The sequence below is a fragment of the Dipodomys merriami genome, unplaced genomic scaffold (genome assembly GCF_024711535.1).
Source record: "Dipodomys merriami isolate MVZ:Mamm:240054 unplaced genomic scaffold, mDipMer1.0.p SCAF_2, whole genome shotgun sequence".
Classification (NCBI taxonomy): Eukaryota; Metazoa; Chordata; class Mammalia; order Rodentia; family Heteromyidae; genus Dipodomys; species Dipodomys merriami.
This window is the reverse complement of record NW_027203381.1, coordinates 69,475,244-69,497,525: the sequence shown is the minus strand read 5'-3', so window position 1 is coordinate 69,497,525 and position 22,282 is coordinate 69,475,244. Positions and strand designations below refer to the sequence as shown.

Here is a 22,282-nt window from a genome sequence, read left to right as displayed (position 1 = left end):
CTGTGTCTGACTCTCCCACGCTCTTGGCGTGACAACTTACCTTGTCTGCTGAGGCCCAGTCAGCAGGACCTACCATCACCCCACACACCCCTTGACCCAGGAGCCCAGTGCTGGCAGCGCATCCTGCAGACAGACTTGCCAGTGGGAAACAGCCCACAGCCATGGCTTATTGCAGCAATGGATGTAATTGCAAAGGACGGGAACAAACAAAACATCCCCTAATCAGAAAAAGTCTGGGCAAGAGAATTAAGAGTAACCCAGGCACCCATATAACCCTTAAAAAAAAAAAAAAAGCAAGAAGAGGGGGGACTTTCCCAGTATTACCACAGAACTCTTCAAAACACCCCAAGTTAAAAACAAAAAAACAAGGAAATGGGGATGAAGCAGCCTCTGGGGAGGGAAGTGTGTGGCTGGGGTGGGGCACTACGCTCAGTTCTGAGTTTTGAACCCTGTGAATACATTATTCAGAAGAGCAGAATTAGAATGCTTCCACATACTGAAGCCTTCCTTGTTATTAAGGTTTGTGGCTTGGCTCCAGCTAACTGAGCGGCTACACACTGTCCTGCGGTACATCCTGCCTCATAGAAGTCAGTGGAGCAAAACCATGGCTGTGTCTACCACAGTGACTAGACCAAGCCAGGCCGGAGAAGCACAGGGGCTCCCAGCTTGCACTTCTGCCTGCTGCCTAGAGGCGGCATTACGAGACCTGCCCTGGACATGCAGCAGTGGCTTGGGAGCTTTGGGGCCTCAAGCAGCTGACCAACAAGGCAAAGAAGCAGACAGGCAGGAGTAAGTTACATAAAATAGAAACTAACTTTATTTCTCTGGAAGAAGCAGATATCCATAGCGGGGGCAACTTTGGCGATGGGCTGGTGGGAAAACATGGAATGGCACAAAAGAAGAGTTGGGGTCTAACAGGAAGCACTGGTATCCTTCCAGGGCAGCTGCCTCCTTGGTCTCCTTCCAACCCTAGGGCCCTGGGCCCTGGTCCCTGCCAGAAAACAGTCTGGCACCCACTCTCTGCTTCCCGAGCCACCTCAGGCTATTTCCAGGAGCAAGAGCAAGAACAGCCAAGCCCCCTAACATGTCCACGGCAAGGCCACAAGTCACCCCAACTGCCTGCCATACATTTCCTAGAAAGGGGCCCAGCCCTGCGAAGGGCCCACTGGGTGCTGGCCCACCATTCTGTGTGGCCAACACATCCTCCTGGTCCGGATCGAGCCTGGCTCCTGGTCAGTCTGACGCCCCTGAGCGGGCCTGGGGCGGGGGGCACTCCAGCTACAGAGCAGCCAGACCCGGCTCTCAGTGTGCTTTACAGGGCTCTCCCCACCAGCTGCTGGGACACTGAGGGTGGAACCAGGTGTGCAGGGACAGCGCTGGGGAGTGAGACGGCACGGCGGGGCTCCAGCCCCCAGCCGCCATGGCCTCACTGTCTATCGGGAGCAGCAGGCAGTGGCAGGTCCTCCAGGCCCAAGTGGGAGGCGTCTCCCCACCCTTGTCACATGGACAGGCTCAAGTGATTCCTTCAGGACAGACCTTCGCTCTCCAGACACCTCTCAGCGCCTGTAAGAATAACCAAAAGGTACAGCCATCATTGTGGGCTGGTTAACTGGGCTGTGGAACATCCAGTGTGGCGGGAAGCACCGTCGTCTAGGTGCCATGCAAATGGGTTGGAAACTGGTAATTCCAGACAGTGATTTTAGAACTTACTGTGCAACGGTAAGTTATCATGAAAGGCCCTTTTTTTTTTTTTTTTTTGGGTCCGGTCGTGGGGACTGAACTCTGGGCCTGGGCGCTGTCCCTCAGCTCTTCAGCTCAAGGCGAGCGCTCTACCACTTGAGCCACAGCGCCATTTCCGGCTTCTTTCTTTTTGCTTATGTGGTGCTGAGGAATCGAACCCAGGGCCTCATGCATGCAAGGCAAGCGCTCTACCACTGAGCCACCTTCCCAGCCCAGGTCCTTTTTCTTTTACTTTTACTGAGTTAATTAAAGAGTACAACACTATTGTGTACTACAGGGATGATGAAGCCTGTTTCTCTGGACTTATGTCCGGGAGAACATATGATCCCCAAGAGTGCTGTGTGCCATCCACCTCATGATACTAACGAGGAGGTCACATATACACACAGTGTGCACACGCACACACACTGGGGGTTTGAACTCAGGGTCTATGCTTATTAAGCAGGTACTCTGCCATTTGAGCCACACTCCCACCCCATTTTTGCTTTAGTTATTTTGCCTGGGCTTGGCCTCAGGGCAAGGCCTTCCTACTTATAGCCTCATCATTAGTCAGGATCATAGGCATGTACCACCATGCCCACACAGCTTATGGACTGAGATGAGATCTCAATAACATTTTGCCTGGGCTGCCCTTGATCCTCCTGACCTCTGTCCCACACCTCCCAAGCAGCCAAGATCACAGACACGAGCTTTGCCATAATACAAAGTTTCATAGGAAAGAAGTAATGGATTTTTAGGGGGTAGACAGTACTTTTAACAGACATTTGCACTTTAATTCTTACTTTCAATAGAAATAAAAAAAAAATAACTAGCTGGGTGCTGGTGGCTCACGCCTATAATCCTAGCTACTCAGGAGGCTGTGATCTGAGGATCGCTGTTCAAAGCCAGTCTGGACAGGAAAAGTCCGTAAGACATTTCTCTCCAACAAACCACCAGGAAACCAGAAGTGGCGTGGTGGCTCAAGTGGTAGAGCGCTAGCCTTGAGTTGAAGAGCTGAGGGACAGCGCTCAGGCCCAGAGTTCAAGCCCCACAGCCGACCAGAAAAAAAAGGAAAAAAAAAGAAACAGAAAAGAGAAGTGTTTAGTAAGTCCTCAGGCCTGCAGTGCTGTTCCAGACACTGTGGAGGAGTTGGGGAAGTGGTCCTTCCCACCCGGAAGCCAATTCCCTCTTACTGGTTAGCTTATTAGAAAACCAAATGACTAAAAAGGGCTAAATGAGTTCACTTAGGAAAGACTCTTTCCACTTGGGTCTCCCTGGCCACACACATGCTGGGCTTTCCTACTGTGGCATTGCTAGGGCCGCCCCCTCCTGGGACAGTGTGGCGTTCACTCACTTGTGGTGGGCAGGACCACAGGAACCCAGAAGGTGGCAGCCAGCTTGCTCCAGGTTCCAGTCAAACATTTCCAGCACTTTGTGGCACTCCACCCGTGGCCGTAGACCTAGCCCAAAGAGCTGCTCCACCTGAGGGGCAGAAGATGATGCCATAGGACCCAAGGGCACGGGCCAGGGCAGAAGAGTCAGAGCCAGGGAGTGGGACTGGGAACAGCAGATCAATTCTCAGGGCCCCTGAATGCCAGGAGGTGGTACCTTCAGATACTGGGCAGCCCTCTGCACGCTCCAGCCGTGGCTCTGCAGGGCCGCCTGGCACTCCTCTGTGGTCACCCCATGCACCATGGCCTGTAGCTGGGCACACCCACCCATCAGCACCACTTGGGCCCGTTCCTCTGGGTCCCTTGGGCCCCTGCCCCTCACCTCCAGGCAGGCCTGGCACTCACCATCTGGACCTTGTCTGCTGGCCGTCCAGCCTCTGGCCCATCCCCAGGGCAGCCCCTCTGTGGCAGCCGAGCAGTGGCCCTCAGGGCTGGTGGTCGGGCCCCTGGGTTGCTGTTGTTGGTGGAGAAGTTGGCCTTGGGGTCTGGGGAAGCCTGGGGCATTGGCCTAACGGTGGCAGTGGGGGCAGCAGGGGCTGGGGTGTTGGGTGGGGGAAGCAACAGGGGCACAGGCAGGGCAGCTGGCTCTTCAGGGCTCTGGGCCTCACGCAGAAAACGCTGGTAGCGCTCCAGGTAGGGAGGGCGCTCAGGCAGCAGATAGTAGTGGGTGTTGCTGACCTTCTTGCCATCTCGGACAATGGGCAAGATGCAGGGGCCAGCCCGTGGGCCGGGAGCCTGGATCACCTGGGGTGCGGCGTACTTGGGGTCTGAGGCAAAGCTCTGGGTGGTAGGCATTGTTTTCCCGGGCGAGCTTGAGAGGCGGAGTGGCAGCGGGGAGCTGCCAGGCAGCACTAGGGGGCTGGGGGTCCTGGAGCCTTGAGGGGACAGGGGCTCCCGGGGCGGTACCCGGGGAGGAGAGGCGGGCCCAGACCACCGACCTGTCTCTTCCTCACCCATGGGGGCTGGAGAGAGCTCCACACGTGGCCGCGTGGGCCGAGGGGGGATGGGCACCCGGGGGGGCACCTGCGGCTTGTCATCAGACCCCGGGCTGGGTGAGGGGGCCAGGGAGCCAGTGGGGACCTGCAGCTGTCGCATACACTCCTGCTGTAGGGCCTGGAAAATCTCTGCGGTCTGGGCTGAGTTGGGTGGCTTGCCCCCACCCTGGGGTGGGAGGAACAGGTTGTCCTCCAGGGCAGGGGGCAGCGGTGCCTGCTCGGGCACAAAGGCGTAATTGGTCTCGCCCTGGCTGGGCCCAGCAGGGAGCCCTGCGCCCACCAGGGTGCTGTTGATGGAGCAGACCTCGAAGTCATCCTCGTCTTGAGCCACGTCATCATAAGCAGGGGGCGGAGGCAGTGGGCGTGCATCCCAATCCACCACAGGTGTGGGGTGCAGAGGTCGTGGTAATGCTCGCGTGGGGCTCTGAGGTGGTGTCTTGTCCAGCAGGGAGCAGGCATCCATGGCCAGCTGTGCCAGGGAGGGCGCACAGGGCCGTGGCACGGGGACCACAGGCTCCTCGCCAAAGTCAATGAGTGTCACCTCGCTCCCGCTACTTCGACCTGCCTTGGTGCCAGACACGCGGGCAGAGGGCTTTGCTAGCCACAGCCCTCGGGGCAGACCTGGCTTCCGCAAGCCCAGCCTCTTGAAGTCGCTGGACAGCGGGTCTTGGTCTTCACTCACAGGATCATAGGTAGGTTCTGTGATTAAAAAAAAAAAAAAAAAAAAAAAAAGGAGGCCCCAGGGAGGCAGGGTCAGGCAGAAATGGGGGACAAAGCAAAGCAGGGTATGGGAAAGAAAGTAAACAACTCCCTCTAACCCTCTACTGCCAAAGCCCCCACAGGTCAGTCTGAAGCTGCCAAAAAGGTCAGTGCACAGCCGACTTCGATTATACAGGAGGCCAGAACCTACTGCCTACCCTGAGTCCTCAGTGTAAGCAGGCAAAGTCCCCACCTCCCACTCCTGCCTGTCTCTGATGCTCCTTCCATCAACACAAGACCCCAACCCTTGCTCCTGGGCCATTAGTAAGCCTTCACCTCCCCTCCATCATGGCGCACCATTAGTGCAGGCATGGGAAGTAGGAGCAATCCTCAGAGAGGACTGAACTACTGACCAACTGCAGCCAAAGACTCAGCCTCTGCAGACCCAAAAGGGTGTGAGGCAGGGCTTGGCCCCAGCACATCAAGGTTCAGGTGGGCATCAGGGCCATAAAACCTGTTCCAGAAGCCCGGGCTTCTGAGGGTGTGGAGCGGGGAGGCAGGCATGCCGGGCCAGGTCAGCAGCAAAAGCTCACAGCACACACCGGCTTCCCCTCCCACCCAGTCAGCAGTGGGGCTCTGTACCTTGCAGGAGAAGAGAATATAGAGGAAAGAGAGGGCGGGAGCAGGGGCCAAGGCGTCCTGAGCAACCCCACTTACTCTGAGTGAAGATGGCAGGCTGAGGTGGGCGAGGTGGAGGCTCCCCTGCAAGAAAGGCCATGCGGACGGGGAGGAGAAGAGAGTAACAGAACAAGATACAGGACCAGGGAGGGAGACAGAGCCAGGCAGATGACAGCAGTTTGGAAAGAGGGAGAGGGAAGGAGAAGGGGGGAGAGAGAGGTGAACAGGAGTGAGCAAATGTAAAACTCAGACTGCAAATGAGAGGCAATGGGGCAGCAGGATGGGGACAACTGTGTTCCAGAATGAGAGGCACAGGATCTCAGAGATGGACGAGGCTGCTGGCTGAGATACAGCCTGTGGGGTGGTTTTGGCTCAGGGGAGAAGAGCAGGATTAGGGGGAAGTGAGGAAAGCCAGGATCTGAGCATGATGGTGAGTAAGGAGGGAGGAGGAAGCTGAGGTGGGCTGGGACCATGCAGGACCAACCCGAGGATGCCCTCCTCGGCGGATACAGCTGCCTCTGCTCCCACCCCAGGCCCAGCTGGAGCCAGGGACACAGCTGTCCCACCTGCTGCCCTGACCCAGCTGTCCCCAGAGCAGAAAAGTAACCTCAGGGTGGCCCAAGAAGACATTGCCCCATCCTGGGTAGCCAATGAACCAGAGACACCCAAGGGTGGGAAGGCTCTTACTTTTCACTCTTCCTAGATGCTGGGAGGCTCGGGAGGCGCTCAGCTCCACGCTTAGCAGGTCAGGAGGGTCCATGGGGTTCCCCAGATACAGCCTGTGGGGACAGAGCCAAGTCAGAAGGTGGAGCAGAGCAGTGAGGAAACATCTGGCACAAGTGCTCAGCTATCCTGGGTGTGAGGCAGAAAGTGAAATCCCGAGTGTGTGCAGGGGACAGCGCCATGCTTCTGACTCCTTGCCTCTAGATGCAATTCCTCTGCATGTCTGAACGGTAACCAGGCCATCACAAGCAAGTGCAGGGAAAGGACACCTGACCCCAAGCTGAAAAGCCTAGGATTTCAGGGGGTCTCCAACTACACGGCAAGCACAAAGCTTATCCCTGACCACCCCACAACAGCCCAACCCATGCTAGACACCCACTTGCTAGCCCACTCTCCTCAGCCCTGCAGACTCGGCTAAGAGGCCAGGGACAGAGGCATCCAGGCTCTGGCCTCTAGGAGGAGGCAGGAGGCACTCTCTGTTGAACTGCAGGAGGTGAGGATAGCTGGGACGCCTGCCCTGCTCCCCACTCACTCCAGCCCCTGTGCCAACTGTTAGTATCTGGGGCTTAGTCACTGGGGCTGATTAAAGCCCGGAAGAATGGGGCTGGGCTGGCCACAGCATGCCAGGAGTAGGGCAGAGGGCGCCAGCCTCCTGGAGGGGCCTGCATTCTCTTGCTCCAGCTTTCACGGGCCTTCACCTGGTCTGTGGGAGGCAAGGGACCCAGGCCAAACCTTCCAACAGCCTGCTGTTTTGGTGTATGGGGCACAGAAGGTAGGGATCTGGCAGGAGAGCTCCCCAGGGGGCTTCCTTAGGGCAGGTGGGGCATCTAGAAAGTGCCTGGTTCACCACATGCCCTCCAGTGACCAACCTTTTACTTAAAAGGAACTGCGAGGCCTTCCCAAGCAGAGGGAGCTCTGCTGAGGAATGTGGGGTAGTAAGGGACTGTGCCACTTGTGTATAGCCTGTTCACAAGGGCTCCCCTGGTCTGGGAAGCAAGCTCCTCCTGCTTGGGCTGCATATGGATGTGAGCCTTCTTGACTCCACATCTGTGGAGCTCACATCTGTGGAACTCTGGGACCACTGACGAAGCCTTCCTCCTGAGCTGCAAGTCATCTTCCCAGTGTGCCAGGAGTGGTGATGGCTGGAGCCCTGGTGGCTTTTCACCAAAAGAGAATGAGAGACCATCTTGGAACCTTCTGACCCATCTTTCCTACAGTGAAAAGCTATGGGTCAGAGTCCCTCAGCCTCATGCTGTGGCAGAGGAAGCACAGGGAGGGAAAAGAGGATGCTGGAGGCTCAGTGAGCACAGCCCAGACTGCCTCATTCCCAAAGCGGCCTGGCGGTGACAACCAGCTCCCAGTTTAGGATCTGCTCCCTGGCCTCTACACCTCCGCCCTATTCTGCCTCCACATCCTATTCTAGTATGTGGGCTTCTGGAACAGAAAAATGTTAAGAGAAATGAATATATGCAGAGCTAGAGGAACATGGTGAGGGCAAAAGGGAGAGAAAATGCAGCAAGTGACTTTGCTTATTCATGCCTCATACACCCACAGACCTAAGCCAGAGCAAAAGCATCACCACATTCTGCCGCTCCTCTCTGCAAAGCCTGTTTGCAGTGCTGGCTTCTGAGAATTATTAACCCAGCACAGCCTCCAGTGCTACACCAGAGTACTAAGTAAGGCAGATACCGCAGTGAAAAGAATGAACAATGTAATAGTACAGAAAAACCAATTCCATCTTGTGTATGAATGAAGTGCCACACAGGAAAAGGATTTCAGAGGACAAACTGTAAGCCCCAGAGTTGGCAGACTGCAGGGAGAGGGAAGTGGCCACATGGAGAGTTGTGCACGTGTGCGTGGCTGAAGGACAGGGCTGAGTATGTATGAGCTTCAAGGTATGGCACAGTGGTGCTCTCTGCAGGGGGACCGCAAGTACCCACCCACAGAAGGGACCCAAGATGTCTTCTGCCTGATGGCTTTGCACTATCAGCAAAATTGGGGTTAGGAGCTGCCACAGTGAGGTCCGACTCCCACTTGGAAAAACCACCAGACCCATCCTAACCACCCCTTGCACATTAGCCTTGGGAAAGACTTGGGACCAGCCCTTCAGAAGTACTGTTTGTATCCCCTAATTAGAGCAGCACTTTTGTCCGTCATAGGGCCTGGGCACTATGCCTGAACTTTTCTGCTCAAAGCTACCACTTTACCCACTTTGAGCCACAGCTCCATTTCCGGTTTCTGGTGATTAACTGGAGATAAGAATCTCATGGACTTTCTAGCTTCAAAGTGCAATCCTCAGATCTCAGCCTCCTGAGATGAGCCACCAGTGCGCGGTTTGAGCAGCACTTTCTAATTCAAGTGTACTGAGAAATTTAACCTACTCGGTGGACACACTGGTGAAAAATGGATTCCAGGGGGGAGACAGAGATGAGGTTGAGGAGCTGCAAGAACTTGTGTGCGGTTCTGGAAGCCCTGGAAGGGTTCGGTTAGGTCAGTGCCTCTGGGTACTCACTCGTCAATCCTGTCGGGGAAGCCCCAGCAGTGGCGGGGGTCGCTGTCGCCATGTCCCGTATGGATAAAGCTGTTCTGTAGGGGCTGGCTGATGTCTTGGGCTGACAGGCCAGCCACAGAGGTCACCACGTTGCGAGGGAAGGGCCCTACACACAGTGTCCGTGTGTTCTGCCCACGCCACCAATAGTTCTCAGCTCTATTTGACAGAGAGAACATAATGAACACCAGGTCTAGGAGAGTCCCTGGGAGTGAGACCCTTCTCAGACCAAGATCACCTTGGTCACTGTGGCAGAAAGGGAGTGTGAAGGATAAGGCCTGGGGCAGTCAGTAGCCTCCAACCCCCATCTGTACCTCCATGACCTGCCACTCCCTGAACAGGGCCTGGCTGTTTGCTCACAGTCTTCTCCTAAGCTCCCCAGATGGGTCAGGCAACTTTCTCTATAGCTTACAAATAAGGAAACACGTCCCAACAAGTGACATGTCTTGTCAGAATGATTGCAGCAGACTCGGGGTTCTAACTAGTCATTACCTCTACAGAATCAGTGCCCTTCTTTCAATACCATCTTGCCTGTCTCTTCTGCTGGCAGGCCTGGAGCTGGGCCTCTTCTGACTACCAGATTTACTCTTTTTTTTTTTTTGGGGGGGGGGGTGGTCCGGTCGTGGGGCCTGAACTCTGGGCCTGGGCGCTGTCCATCAGCTCTTCAGCTCAAGGCTAGCGCTCTACCACTTGAGCCATAGCACCACTTCCAGCTTTTTTCTTTTTGCTTATGTGGTGCTGAGGAATCGAACCCAGGGCCTCAGGCATGCAAGGCAAGCGCTCTACCACTGAGCCACCTTCCCAGCCCCCAGATTTACTCTTCAACCAGGTTCCAGGAGTAGTAAGAGATGCAGGAGGTAAAGGAAGTACCATGGACTTTAGTACTAGGCTTGGGGCCAAACCTTCCCGTTTCGGTCCACTCCTGCATGTGGGCCTTCAAGTTGTGGAGGTGCCCTCCCAGTGCTCCATAGAACAGGACTGCAGAACCACGGCCATTGCTACCCTGCCATTTCCTTGGGATCAGTCGTACTCTTGCATTACAATGAGGAGTGCAGAAGGGAACTCAGAGCTCCTAGTCTGTCTGGACTGTGGGTCTTTCAGTCCTGACTCTGCCCGCAGACAAAAACCCTGTGCTGACACAGTCTAACCTATGATCTAGGCCCAGGCAACAGGCAAAGACCAGAGCAAGAAGGACAGAACTTTCTCCTGAATACTCCATATGTCCCAGGGTTCTGACAGGCTATAAGGCTTTGCCTGACAATGGGGGAGACGATTGGAGGGCTAAGGCACAAATGGTGACAGTCTCATGCCGCTGTGCATGCCCTCAACACCACCTCCTCTTCCTCACTTTATCTGTACCACATCCAGAAACATACAAAGAGCCTCCTCCAAAACACAGCCAGTCAGAGTGCCTGACAGGGATGGAGGAAGAGACCATGTCTGAGCCACTTGAGAAGGTGTTAAGGCCTAGCTGGGGTGGCAGACCATCCTACAGACCCACAGTCAAACCCCGTGAGCAAGCAGCCTTTGGGGACACGAAGGACAGGGCAGGGTTCCCATAGTAGCCTCCTGGTAAACAGACCCAGCCCACCACCAGACATAGACACCCTGTCATTACTCCCTGCCTTCAGGGAGGGAAGGGCAGGAAAGGAAGGAAGAAGAGAGTGCAACACCCTGAGATGGGACAAGATCTATCTAAAAATAGCAGAGCTATTCCAAGAAGGAAGAGAAAAGGTCCATGAAAGCTGTGGGGCAGTAATGTCCTCCTGGCACAATGGACCATGCTGCTGCTCTCCTTCAACACCACCGGCTGCTCAGTGGCTCCCATCACTCCTCTGAAGAGTGGCATACCCTTTCCTCTTCCCAACAATAGTTCAGTTCCTCGCACAGATGCCTCCTTGGGACTACTTCTGAGAGTAAAAGACACCTGCCCTTATAACAGGCACGTCCCAGGCAGAACCCCAGCCGCTTCAAATCATGCAGCTACTAGAGCATAGGAGTAGACCCAGACCCACTAAAACAGCAGTTTCCCCAGGTAAGACTCAAGCAAACGTTCCAAGATGACCAATGCTCCGCCTTCCTGCCCACATGTGCTCAGTGGGGCTGAGATGCCCACAATGCAGAGGGCCTTCCACAGGCCTGCTCCTGCTCTAGCCATGCTGTCTCCTTGCCATGAACAGACCAGAGTCTCCATGGCAAAAGCAGTGACATCAGTCACTGGATGCAGTGACAAAAGTAGACAGCCAGAACAAGGAGGCCCAGGGGGAGTCAGAAGAGGGCCCAGAAATTCCAGTGCGAACTTCCTACTTTCTACTGTTCTTAGGCCTCCTGGCAACGGCTCTGGAATAAAGAGAACAGAAAAGGCTGCCTGGGCTGAGAATTGCTCCTAAGGCTACACTTTGTTCCTGCCCTCACTAATGTCGTCCAAAAATGACTGAATAATGATGCTACCTAAACATCTGGCGAAGAACCCACACACACACACCAAGCCCCATCTCTGTGTCCTGGGGCCCCTGGCTGGAGGGACAACCCAGATACCTGATTCCTTCTTCTCTAGCTGCAACAGAGAGCAGAGGTTCCAGGGCCCAGCAAGCCCAAGCACTTGCAAATGGATCTAAAACTCTGGCCCCCAATACCACTTCTACAAAAACAACACAAAAAGGTAGCTAGCCGCACCTCCTCCGAAGAAGGCCCTTCAGGAAAGATTGTCACTTGTCCTTCTGAATGTGGACAGGACATCCTCAGCTCAGTTCATAAATACACTGCCTGGTTCTATGAGCAGCACTGAACCTACAGAATCGGTCAGAGTTGAAGACAAGTGGATGCCCAGGCTCTAGTCTAGGAAACATACCAAAGACAGCTTCAGCAAGAAGGAATCAAGAAAAGAGCACAGATAAGGAGAAAGCCAAGAGCCAGAGAAAAGAGACCCACATGGATAAACTCAGACCCAAACATGCAAGAATAGAGCCTGATCTCCTGGAGACATGGAGACAGACTGAGGCAAACAAACAGAGCTATCCAGGGACTGAGAAGGCAGAGGAAAGCTCTAGTACCACCGACACACAGGCCCACTCCTGAAGCCTCACCGGCTGTTGCGGCCTCCTTCCCCTTACCTCCCACCTTCTGAGCAGCTCCAGGGACAGAGGGCAGACACAGTGGAGGAGGAGTCCTGTGAGCTGAACCACTGGAGCAACAGCCAGTGGCAGAAGCAGCAGCCTGGGGCTAACGAGTGCCCATGGTGGAAGGGTGGGACAAGGCACACCCACAACTGCCTCCCAGGAAGAACTGTTCCCCTGGCACCTCCAGGACCCAGAATGCTAGACACATACACAGAGAGAGAGAGAGAGAGAGAGAGAGAGAGAGAGAGAGAGAGAGAGAGAGAGAGAGAGAGAGAGAGAGAGAGAGAGAGAGAGGGAGGGAGAGGGAGAGGGAGAGGGAGAGGGAGAGGGAGAGGGAGAGGGAGAGGGAGAGGGAGAGGGAGAGGGAGAGGGGGAGAGAGAGAAGCTCCCGAGACACCCCAAAGGAACACAGGCTCCCTTGAGAGTAGGAGATGGGAGCTGGTAAAGACCTAAGGCCATAGGAGCCATAAGAGAGCTGGTTAGGTCTGAGGCAATCTGGCCCAGAGGCAGGAATGGCTACAGATCCAGACTTCCAGCATAAGGATCTATCTGCTGGGGACCTCTGGAGGAGATGCCTCCCTTAACCTGCCTCCGTCCAGACTTCCCCCAGAGCTCTGCACCATGTCTCCAGCCCCGTTCCTAGCCTTTCCACTCCAAACTCACACAGGCTGTTCATTGTTGTCTCTAACTCCCTCCCTCTACCACCACCAAATTCCCAAGCACACCCACCCTCTGCAACCTGCTAGAATGCTATTCCTGTCCCTTGTCATTTGGGCCCAATGTGAGGAAGCCCTTGTCTGAGACACACAGGCAAGCACCACAGTAGTTGCTGTTGAGTTCTACACATGCAGCTTCCAGGGCCCACTCCACCAGTGACTCAGAGGCTAGCCCCACTCACTAGCACCCAGGGGGCACAAGGTATAACTGAATATCCTCACAGGTATCACAGCCTGGTTCTGAGTCAGAGGAGGGGAGTACAGGGAATTCCCTCTGCCTCACTTTTCTTCCTGGTCGTAACACTCACCCCTTGCCCCAAAGGCATCCCCAGCTGTCCTGCCCCAACCAGTTCCTCCACTACCCTGGGCACTAGAGATAGGAAGCAGAGCCAGCAGAGGGCAGGGCTTAAGGTAGGAACTATGACTGCATTGCGGGAACCTGACTTGGGAGGTGCTGTTTTGTGCTAAGACATGCATTTCTAAGCAAGTCAGAGAGAGAGAGAAGTCCTTACTAGGAGGGACTGAGAAGCAAGGAGGAAAGTGGGAAGCTCAAGACTGGGAAGCCCTAGAAGGAAGGTGTGAAGCTCAGCAGGAAAGATGGAACTCTGACAAAAAGATGGACCTGAGTGGGATGTTTTGGGGTTCTCAAAGGTATCCAACAGGTAGTCAAGAGTTCATATACTGGAGATTTGGGGGGCAGAGAGGATGAGAAGAGGAATGCTCAGGAATTCTGGTGTTTCTGCAGCTCCAGAGCTAGGCTGGGCTTCTACCTACTCTTCACAATGGCAGCCTGGCTCTATCCACACAGGCAAGGCTGAAGCCCAGTAGGAGAAGGTAACAGGTATGTTAGGCAGGGAAAATCCCATCTGGACAGCAGCGGGTCTTGACTCCAGGCTCTCAGGAGCCTGACCAAGGCCTGTCACTCCTCACTCTGATGACACTGGTCCCTCCCATGGCAGCTTGTGGGCTGCTGTGAGAATCTTACAGGTAGAAGAGATCTCTGTTTCAGGGACCCCAGTACAGAGCAGGGCCCTACCTTCCTTCAATGACGGTGATGACATCATTCATCTGGATGTGCAGCTTGTCTGGTTCCTCAAAGTCCTGAAGGGCACGCATGTCGGTGGGCTGGGCCTGAGGGCAAAGACAGGTCACTGACCTTCCAGGACTAAGCCTCAGGCGGCCCCTTGCTTAGACCTTACCAGCTCCTGGGGGTAGACATGCCTCTCACCTCCAGCAAGAAATCCCGAAGGGCCACAAACGTGGGTCTGTCCTCTGGCTTGTGAGCCCAGCACTGGACCATGACATTGTAGATATCCTGAGGGCAGTCTTCGGGCCGAGGCAGGCGCTCTCCCTCTTTATCAATCTTATGCAGAATCTGCCGTGGAGAGGTGCAGTTACCATTCAGCTCTTACCTTCTCTCTGGCCATCTTATAACTGGGCAGCTGGCTGCATGCTTGTCCTCCAAAGAAAAGATCTTCTCTTGGGGAGGGTCTCACTCTTAGCTCTTTAGACTCTTATTTGTCACATGTGGGGCCTCAGAACAGGTAGATAACAATTGGAAAGGGCAACACGAGTCAGGACCCCTGACTCACCAGGTGACCTATCTTTACTCAGCTTTCCACAGGTCATGAAGACCTTGGGAATGTGGGAGATGGGAGTCCACCAAATGAAAGTAAGCTCACACAAGGCCCGCCTGGGAAGCAGGGATGGAATTACCCCTACTCACCAACAGGCAATACATCCCCAGCCTGCTCACCTGACTACCATTGAGGCCAATCCAGGGCTCCTGGCCATAGGTGAACATCTCCCACAATGTGACTCCAAACATCCAGGTATCGCTGGCATGGGAAAAAGTCCGTGTCTTCAGGCTTTCAGGGGCACACCTAGCAGAAGCAAGAGTCAGAGAAGGCCTCTCAAGGACTTCCCACCTGCTTTAGCCCCCAGTGGATATAAACTAATCCATTCAACAAGCATTTACTGTTGCCCTGTTTGCCAGGCATTATTGAGGGCCATGGTGAGGAGCAAAAGGGGCAAGACTTCTTGACTACATGGTGTACAGCCTTGCAGAATATCATCTACACTCAGGTCCCTTATGCAGCCGGGATGGGAAGAGAAAGGAGGAGTTTCTCAGCCAAAGAGCAGGAAGAGGAAGATCAGAAGGCTTCAGGACAGAAGAGATAGACTGTTCTCTATCTAGTATGAGGATGACAATTCCAGATTTGGGGAAGATCCCAGGATTTGGGTCATTTCAGCAGGAAGGTGTGGGTGGGAATTTCAGACAGGGCCTGAGGAAGAACCAAAATACAAGGAAATGGTCTCACTAGTTTTCCCCAAAATCCACTCATACTTGCTGTGTTTTTTCCACCTGAGTGAACGAAGAAATGTTACTACAGTAATTAACTAGAAAGGTCTCCCCAAAGGTGGGTTGAATGCAGAGTGAAGAGTGAGCATCCTGAATGCAATCAAAGGATCTATCATGCCACTCAAAAGGGACTGGCTCAGGCCAGTCACTCAAGATCCCTAAGCCACATTCTCCACATTTTTGAAATGGGAACAATAACCTGTGCACTCCATAGGGTTGTTTTAATAGGCTATAATAAAAAGAAAAGTGCTGGGGCTGGGAAAGTGGCTCAGTGGTAGAGTGCTTGCCTTGCATGCATGAGGCCCTGGGTTTGATTCCTCAGCACCACATAAACAAAAAGAAAAAAGCTGGAAGTGGCGCTGTGGCTCAAGTGGTAGAGTGCTAGCCTTGAGTTGAAGAGCTGAGGGACAGCGCCCAGGCCCAGAGTTCAGGCCCCACGACCAGACCCCTCCCCCAAAAAAAGTGCTCTATATATTACCTTTATAGTGACAAAAAATCTCAAAAAAAGAAAAGTGACCCAAACCAGGATGGTTGAATACAAAATACACACTATTAACTACTCTAGGACAACAGGTATAATCAGGCCATATGGTCACTCAGGACATAGTTACCAGTTAGGGTGCACATATATCATAGATAAAGATGTATCTGACACCAGTGGCCACAATAATCGCATTACAGAATATACTCATACAGGGGCCAGTATGTGAGCCCTGCCTGTCACTAACTTTACCTAGAAAACACTGACGGATCAGTCTTGCCTTGCTACCCTCCTGATATTTTAGAAACTTAGTATTGAGTCCTCCGGGAAGATTTTTCCTCCCTAAGTAAGATTTTCTTTTCTTTTTCGTTATTTGATTTATTCATTTTTATTAAGTAGTTGAACAAAGGGGTTTCAATTCCAGAAACCAAGTTCTGAGCAGAATGTCCAGGAAGACTTGAAGCCTCACTGAGGCGGGGACTTCCTTTGGAGTCTCTATTTATGCATGTATCTTCTAGTAACCTCCTTTGAGATTTCCTAGATGGAAAAGGGGACAAATCAACGTACAAGAAAGGTATCCCATGGGGCTGGGAAGGTGGCTCAGTGGTAGAGCACTTGCCTTGCATGCATGAGGCCCTGGGTTCGATTCCTCAGCACCACATAAGCAAAAAGCCGGAAGTGGCTCAAGTGGTAGAGCATTAGCCTTGAGCTGAGGGACAGCGCCCAGGCCAAGTTCAGGCCCCACAATCGGACCCAAAAAAAAAAAAAAAAAGGTATCCCAGGCCCAAAACAGGTAAGGACAGGCCCAGGCAGAGGTAAGAGCTGTAGAGAGTACAGGAGACACCAGAAACGTAGAGCCTAGGTCTACAAGAACCAGATGGGCCTGAAACATCCATAGGCTCTATGGACCTGCAATAGCTGCCTCTCACCAGGCAAAGGGCACCTTGCGATGTTCCTGCATGACATAGTGATCATCATTCTGGGGTAGAGCTCGCATCAGGCCGAAGTCTCCAATCTTGACCAAGTCACGTGTAGCCAACAGCAGGTTTCGAGCAGCCAAGTCACGGTGAATAAAGCGCTTAGACTCCAGGTAGCCCATGCCTTCAGCCACCTGCACAGCGTAACGACTCAGAGTCCCCAGGAGGAAGTGACCCTGGTGCTTACGTAGCCGGTCCAACAAGGATCCCAGAGGTGCCAGCTCTGTCACCTGAGACCATAGAGAAGGCAGGAGTTGACATGAGTCCTACCACTCTGAGCCCCTTATAAAGGGTTCCTGTCCCTTCCTGACAGTCTGCCACAGCCATACCTAATTCATTTCCTGAGCTATTCTCTGGGAACCTCCAAGAGGCCTAAGGCTGCCGAGGCAATGTGGGACGCTAAGGATCAGAGAGGAGCATCCCAAAAGGCTCGAGCGAGAATTTTTAAAAATTTACCCAGGAGGGCTGGGAAGGTGGCTCAGTGTAGAGCGCTTGCCTTGCATGCATGAGGCCCTGGGTTCGATTCCTCAGCACCACATAAGAAAAAAGAAAAAAGCTAGAAGTGGTGCTGTGGATCAAGTGGTAGAGTGCTAGCCTTGAGTTGAAGAGCTGAGGGACAGTGCCCAGGCCCAGAGTTCAGGCCCCATGACCGGACCCCCCCAAAAAAAAAATTTACCCAGGGGATTGTCATATCAGTTAGGGAGCACAGCAGGACTTGGAGGGCCCCTGACTTCATCAGCTCGGAGAGAGTAACCACAGCACAGGCAGGAGGAAGGGTATACCTTCAGGTTGCTCCCTGCCTCTCTATCCCTTCCTACCCATCGCACTCACCATCTTCATGGGTGGTGTGAGTACCACCCCATAGAGACGAATAAGATTTCTGTGGTCAAGGGAATGCATGGCATTGACCTCCCGGATGAAGTCGTCCATGGCCTCCGGCTGGCTCAGCACATCAGGCTTCAGGCACTTCACAGCCACACTCACCTGCCAGGAGTGGGATTTGCTAGGGGTTAGGACTTGCCTGGCCCCCAACACTGAGCCTACGGGCTCCTCCTTCCAATTTGGCTCTAACATCCTTACCCAGGGAGTTTGAGGCTGCAGGCCTTACAATCTAGATAGGGCTGACCCAGGTCTATGAAGCATATGAAGTCACTTAGTTGTGCCCCTTAAGTTATATATGTCACCCCCAAAGGAAGTTTTTTTAAAAAATGTAATACACCACAGGAAAAGGATAAGATTACGATTAAAAAATGTTATTTCTAGCTGGGCGCTGATGGCTCATGCCTATATCCCTGGCTACTCAGGAGTCCGAGATCTAAGACATGGTTCAAAGCCAGCCTGGACAGGAAAGTCTGTGAGACTCTTAACTATAATTAATCACAAAACGTTAAGTGGAGCTATGGCTCAAGTGGTAGAGCACTAGCCTTGAGCAAAAAAAGCTCAGGTACAATGTCCAGGCCCTGAGTTCAAAAAACAAACAAACAACAACAACCAAACAACAAAAACAACAACAAAAACACAAAGTGCTCACTCTGCTTTACCCAAGTAGTAGGATTATAGGTACTTTCCAAATAGTATCCAGATTTTTTTTTTTTTTTTTTGTCGGTCGTGGGGCTTGAACTCTGGGCCTGGGTGCTGTCCCTCAGCTCTTCAGCTCAAGGCGAGCGCTCTACCACTTGAGCTACAGCGTCACTTCCGGTTTTCTGGTGGTTTATTGGAGATAAGAGTCTCACAGTCTTTCCTGCCTGGGCTGGCTTTGAACCGTGATCCTCAGATCTCAGCCTCCTGAGTAGCTAGGATTATAGGCGTGAGCCACCAGCGCCCAGCAGTATCCAGATTTTTATACTAAATGAATTATTTTTTACTTGAAAATAAAACAAAGTGCAAAGCTGAGCATGGATGAGGGTGAGCAATTCTGCAACCCTGCCCCCAGACAGAGGGCAGACGAGCCTCTAGCACTCTCAGGGTCTCCCCCGCCTCCCCGGTGGCTGCCCCAAGCCGCAGAGCTTACCGTTTTCCCCGCAGGGGCATCCCACTCACCCCTGCGCACCACACCAAATGAGCCATCTCCTAGCTTCTCCAGGAGGCGCAGGTCCTTTTCCCCAATGAGGCAGGTGAGGCTCTGCAGGGCCCCCTCACCTGCTGGGCCACCAGTGGTGGGCAAAGGCTTCTGGAAAGTGCTCTGAGAGTGATGAGGGGGAAACTCAGCCTCCAGCCGCTTTCCACTGAACACCTGTTTGAAGGCAGCCAGGGGCCAGATGGAACTCAGGGCTCCAGAACCAATCCCTCAGTGCAGTCACACCCTACTGGGTCTACCTCGTGGTCTGCAGCTGGGCTCATGTTATCCTGACTTTGCCAAAGTGCCAGACAAAAGCCTGGTGAGCAGCTCACACTTCTTCCAGAGCTTACCCCAACCAGGAACCACAGCCTCAGTACAGCCTCATGTTGGTGCCAGAAACAGCCTGTGCCTGCAGTACCCTCATATTCAGCGACAGGGACAAACCCAGGCAAAACCCTCTAGGAACCACTTCCCCACCCCCGGACTGGAGTCTCCTTCCCATCCTCCATTCCACTCTCCCCTTCCTAAACCCGCTATCCAGCCCAGACTCCTGCCCCTAACCCACAAAGGTGGAGTAGGAGACTGAGGGGCCCTCCACAAACACCTTCCTGTCCATTTTTAGCCCTGGCCCCTTCTCTGGTTTTAACCATTTGGCGCTGTCTGTCTCTACCCTCCCCAGGGAGTCGGCTGCCCTTCATCCTGCCCAGGGGAGAGGATAATTTTAGTCTGAGGTTGAAGAGTGAGTGTGTGTGTGTGTGTCTGTGTGTCTATGTGGTACAATGAAGTTAGCCCTTGCTGGAGAAGGGCCTGGAAAGACAGCTGGGTTTCTGGAGAGGCGCCTAGGGCTGAGGCCTGAGAAAGAAGGAAGACTGGAGGAGTTTCTAAGGCCTGGGCTGATGAAGGAGGGGACCAAAAGTCAAGGGGTAGGAAGAAGGGAACCAGGAACTGCAGAACTGACCATAGCAGTGGTCTGCTCACCTCTACCAGGGCACCAAAGCTCCAGCTGCAGACTAGATCCCTACCCCCACCTCCAAAGTCTCCCTAGAAGCTGGCTGAGCCTTATCTACATGCGCAAGGGGGCATCTCAGCCTAAGAACCGCTTCTTGGCTTCTTCTCCTTCCTTCTCACAAGTAACTGGAATGCCTCGTGTTTGCAAGCAATATTTACCTCACAAGGCCTTTCACAGCCATTATTTCAACAACCCTGCAAGGTGAGCTCTAGCACCCTTTACTGAAGAAATGACTAGTTTAGAGAGGGTCACTGGCCATTCAGAGACCCACTGTGAGCCGGTGGAAGATCCCACTCACACACTGTTCCTCTCGCCTGACTTCACAGCCTCAACACACTCATCCTTCCCTAGAACCTGGGCTAGAGGCCAGCACTGTGTCCCCAGAAAAGGCCATAGGATCCCAAGAGACAGCCCCCTTGCCAGACTGAATCCAGGAAATCTCTACTGCCCAATCCCAGTCCAGCTGTGCTGCCCTGCTCACCCTCCACCCCACCCGAGGCCAGAAGTGGGGAGGGAGGCCCTGGCTGGCTCACTTCCTCTCCCATTGTCTTCCAGACAATGGGCAAAGTTCCACTGAGTCAGATCAGGGACTCTACACCACAGACCCAAATTTGGACAAGGTGATGGGGGCAGGCTCTGAGGAAGAAAGCTAGGCCCAATGACCAGAGAAACCTACACTAAAGAGAATGGGGGAAGGGAGGAAGCAAGTCAAAGGTGTCCAGACAGTCTCCACCACCACCTAACCCTGGACACTGGCCCAACACTCAAAGGAAGGCGCCCTTGTCAACGAGCCCCAGCTCCCTGTATGCCAAGAGGAGCTGTAAAGACCTTATTGCACACAGGCTTGCTCACGTGTCTGTCTCTGGCAGACAGACACTTAGCTGGGCAGCGCAGCTCCACAAGTGCCCTGACTGATAAGACACTGGAGGAGGGAAGTCTATACAAAGTGCAAAGGAACATTGTGAGATTATACCTGTTGGGGAATGGGGGAAGGTTCCTAGGACAGCAGGAAGCCTGTCAGTGTGCACGTGCGCGCGCGCACACACACACACACACACACACACACACACACACACACACACACACACACACACACACACACACACACACACACACACACACACACACACACACACACACACACACACACACACACACTCTTCCCCCTACCTTGCTCATCCATGACTTGCGTTTGTACATAGCCTTCCTCCTCTTCACAGCCTCCCACAGCCGCCGCTGGCCTGCAAGAAGGAAGGGAATTTAGTGCGGTCAGGCAGTTCACAGCACCTCAAAGAAGCTGTTGGCCACCCAGCGCAATGACACTAACTAAATCTATCTCAACCATCTTCACTGAGCTTCATTCAACCAGACAGTCATTGCATTCCACTTCCACGCAAATGGATGCAAGTGCATAGGCAACAGTTCAACAACAGTGGTCAACTACTCCCAACTCTCCAGAAAAATTAAACAGATAGAATTGTCTCAATTTGAATTTTTTTTTCCATAAAAAGGTCTTATGTTACTAGCATAAGGCACTAATTATCCAGGTCAAAAATAGCAAAAGTAGTGTTTAATTTGGCCCATAATGACTATGTTGCTATTTCAAATTGAATATATTGTAAGTTTCTAATGTCTTATAAAGAACATTTAATGTTAATGATGTTAGTAACTGCTTCTGGATGACAGTCACTACTTTTAGGATAAATATAGAGAAGTGAGTCCAACTGAGAATAGAATGTGCATATAAGATGGGTACCAGTGACTTACACCTGAAATCCTAGTTACTCAAGAGGCTGAGATCTGAGGATCATGGTTCGAATCTAGCCTAGGTAGTAGAAAACTATCTGTGAGACTCTTATCTCCAATTAACCATTCAAAAACTAGAAGTTGCTCTGTGGCTCAAAGTGGTAGAGAGTTATAGCCTTGAGCAAAAGATACTCAAGGGTTAGGCCCTGAGTTCAAGTCCCATGACCACCACCAACAACAATAACAAATGTGCATGCTTTAGCAAATCATCTGAGAGTTTTGTCTTCTGTAAATCTCTGGCACTGACTCCAATGGTATTCAGAGTGATTAACAGAACAGGTTTAATTCCACACTTATAAATGTGAGGAGACAGAGAAAATACATCCTATAATTTCTGATCAAGCAAAATGGGTAGGTAGCCAGAGCTTTAAAATAGACTCCATTCTCCTCAAATTCCAATTCACCTTTACAAATATGAACTGTTCGCAATATGCCCATTAGCAGCATCCACTGTGTCTTCCTGACTCACTCAGGGGCTCTAGGATACTCAGGCTGCTACCCCAGAGTATCACAGGCCCAGGACGGGATTCTTCTATGTGTTGGGTCACCTGAGCATACGAAGTAAACGGTCAGAGGCAAAAAGACAAGCAAAGCCCATGTCCCACCTACCAGGCCGGCCCATGCCGATCTTTTCCAGGTCCTCATTCTTGACATACTCAAAATGGGATAGGCGAGTAACATTGAGGTCATCGCGGAGCCGCAGGAAGTACTGCTGTAGTTGCACTTCAGACAGAAGCTCCAGCAGCCAGCCTGTGCCCTCCTCTGGCTGCATGCTGCTGCTTCCCAGCCTCTGTAGGGAGGAAGAGAGGCTGAGGGACCAAGGGATACAGGGAGGTGGCAGGGTGAGCTGGCCCTCAGCTCACCCATACCTACCCTAACAGCTTCCTGAAAGGACTCAAAATGCTGCTTGGTCCCCAAAAACAACTGTGTCCATTTCCCC

General features: G+C 53.0%; 1 protein-coding gene across 17 annotated transcripts in view; it reads right to left on the bottom strand.

The window, feature by feature from the left end:
* Window positions 1-794: 794 nt before the first annotated feature.
* Tnk2 (tyrosine kinase non receptor 2) overlaps window positions 795-22,282 on the bottom strand; it is a 46,823-nt gene continuing 25,335 nt past the window's right edge. For 4 of the 17 annotated variants that reach the window (XM_070029966.1, XM_070029964.1, XM_070029958.1 and 1 more), the window contains 15 exons: window positions 21,952-22,132; window positions 20,707-20,777; window positions 18,480-18,701; window positions 17,300-17,452; window positions 16,421-16,698; window positions 14,405-14,531; window positions 13,877-14,023; window positions 13,685-13,779; window positions 8,778-8,972; window positions 6,230-6,321; window positions 5,582-5,626; window positions 3,516-4,864; window positions 3,328-3,423; window positions 3,074-3,201; window positions 795-1,563 (listed from right to left, as the gene is read on the bottom strand). In XM_070029966.1, the coding sequence (XP_069886067.1) occupies window positions 1,557-1,563; window positions 3,074-3,201; window positions 3,328-3,423; window positions 3,516-4,864; window positions 5,582-5,626; window positions 6,230-6,321; window positions 8,778-8,972; window positions 13,685-13,779; window positions 13,877-14,023; window positions 14,405-14,531; window positions 16,421-16,698; window positions 17,300-17,452; window positions 18,480-18,701; window positions 20,707-20,777; window positions 21,952-22,114 (3,168 nt within the window). In that variant the 5' untranslated portion in view covers window positions 22,115-22,132 and the 3' untranslated portion in view covers window positions 795-1,556. Of the gene's footprint in view, window positions 1,564-3,069; window positions 3,202-3,327; window positions 3,424-3,515; window positions 4,865-5,581; window positions 5,627-6,229; window positions 6,322-8,777; window positions 8,973-13,684; window positions 13,780-13,876; window positions 14,024-14,404; window positions 14,532-16,420; window positions 16,699-17,299; window positions 17,453-18,479; window positions 18,702-20,706; window positions 20,778-21,951; window positions 22,133-22,282 lie in introns of those variants that run through there. The other 13 variants (XM_070029959.1, XM_070029956.1, XM_070029969.1 and 10 more) reach the window with 9 other exon arrangements.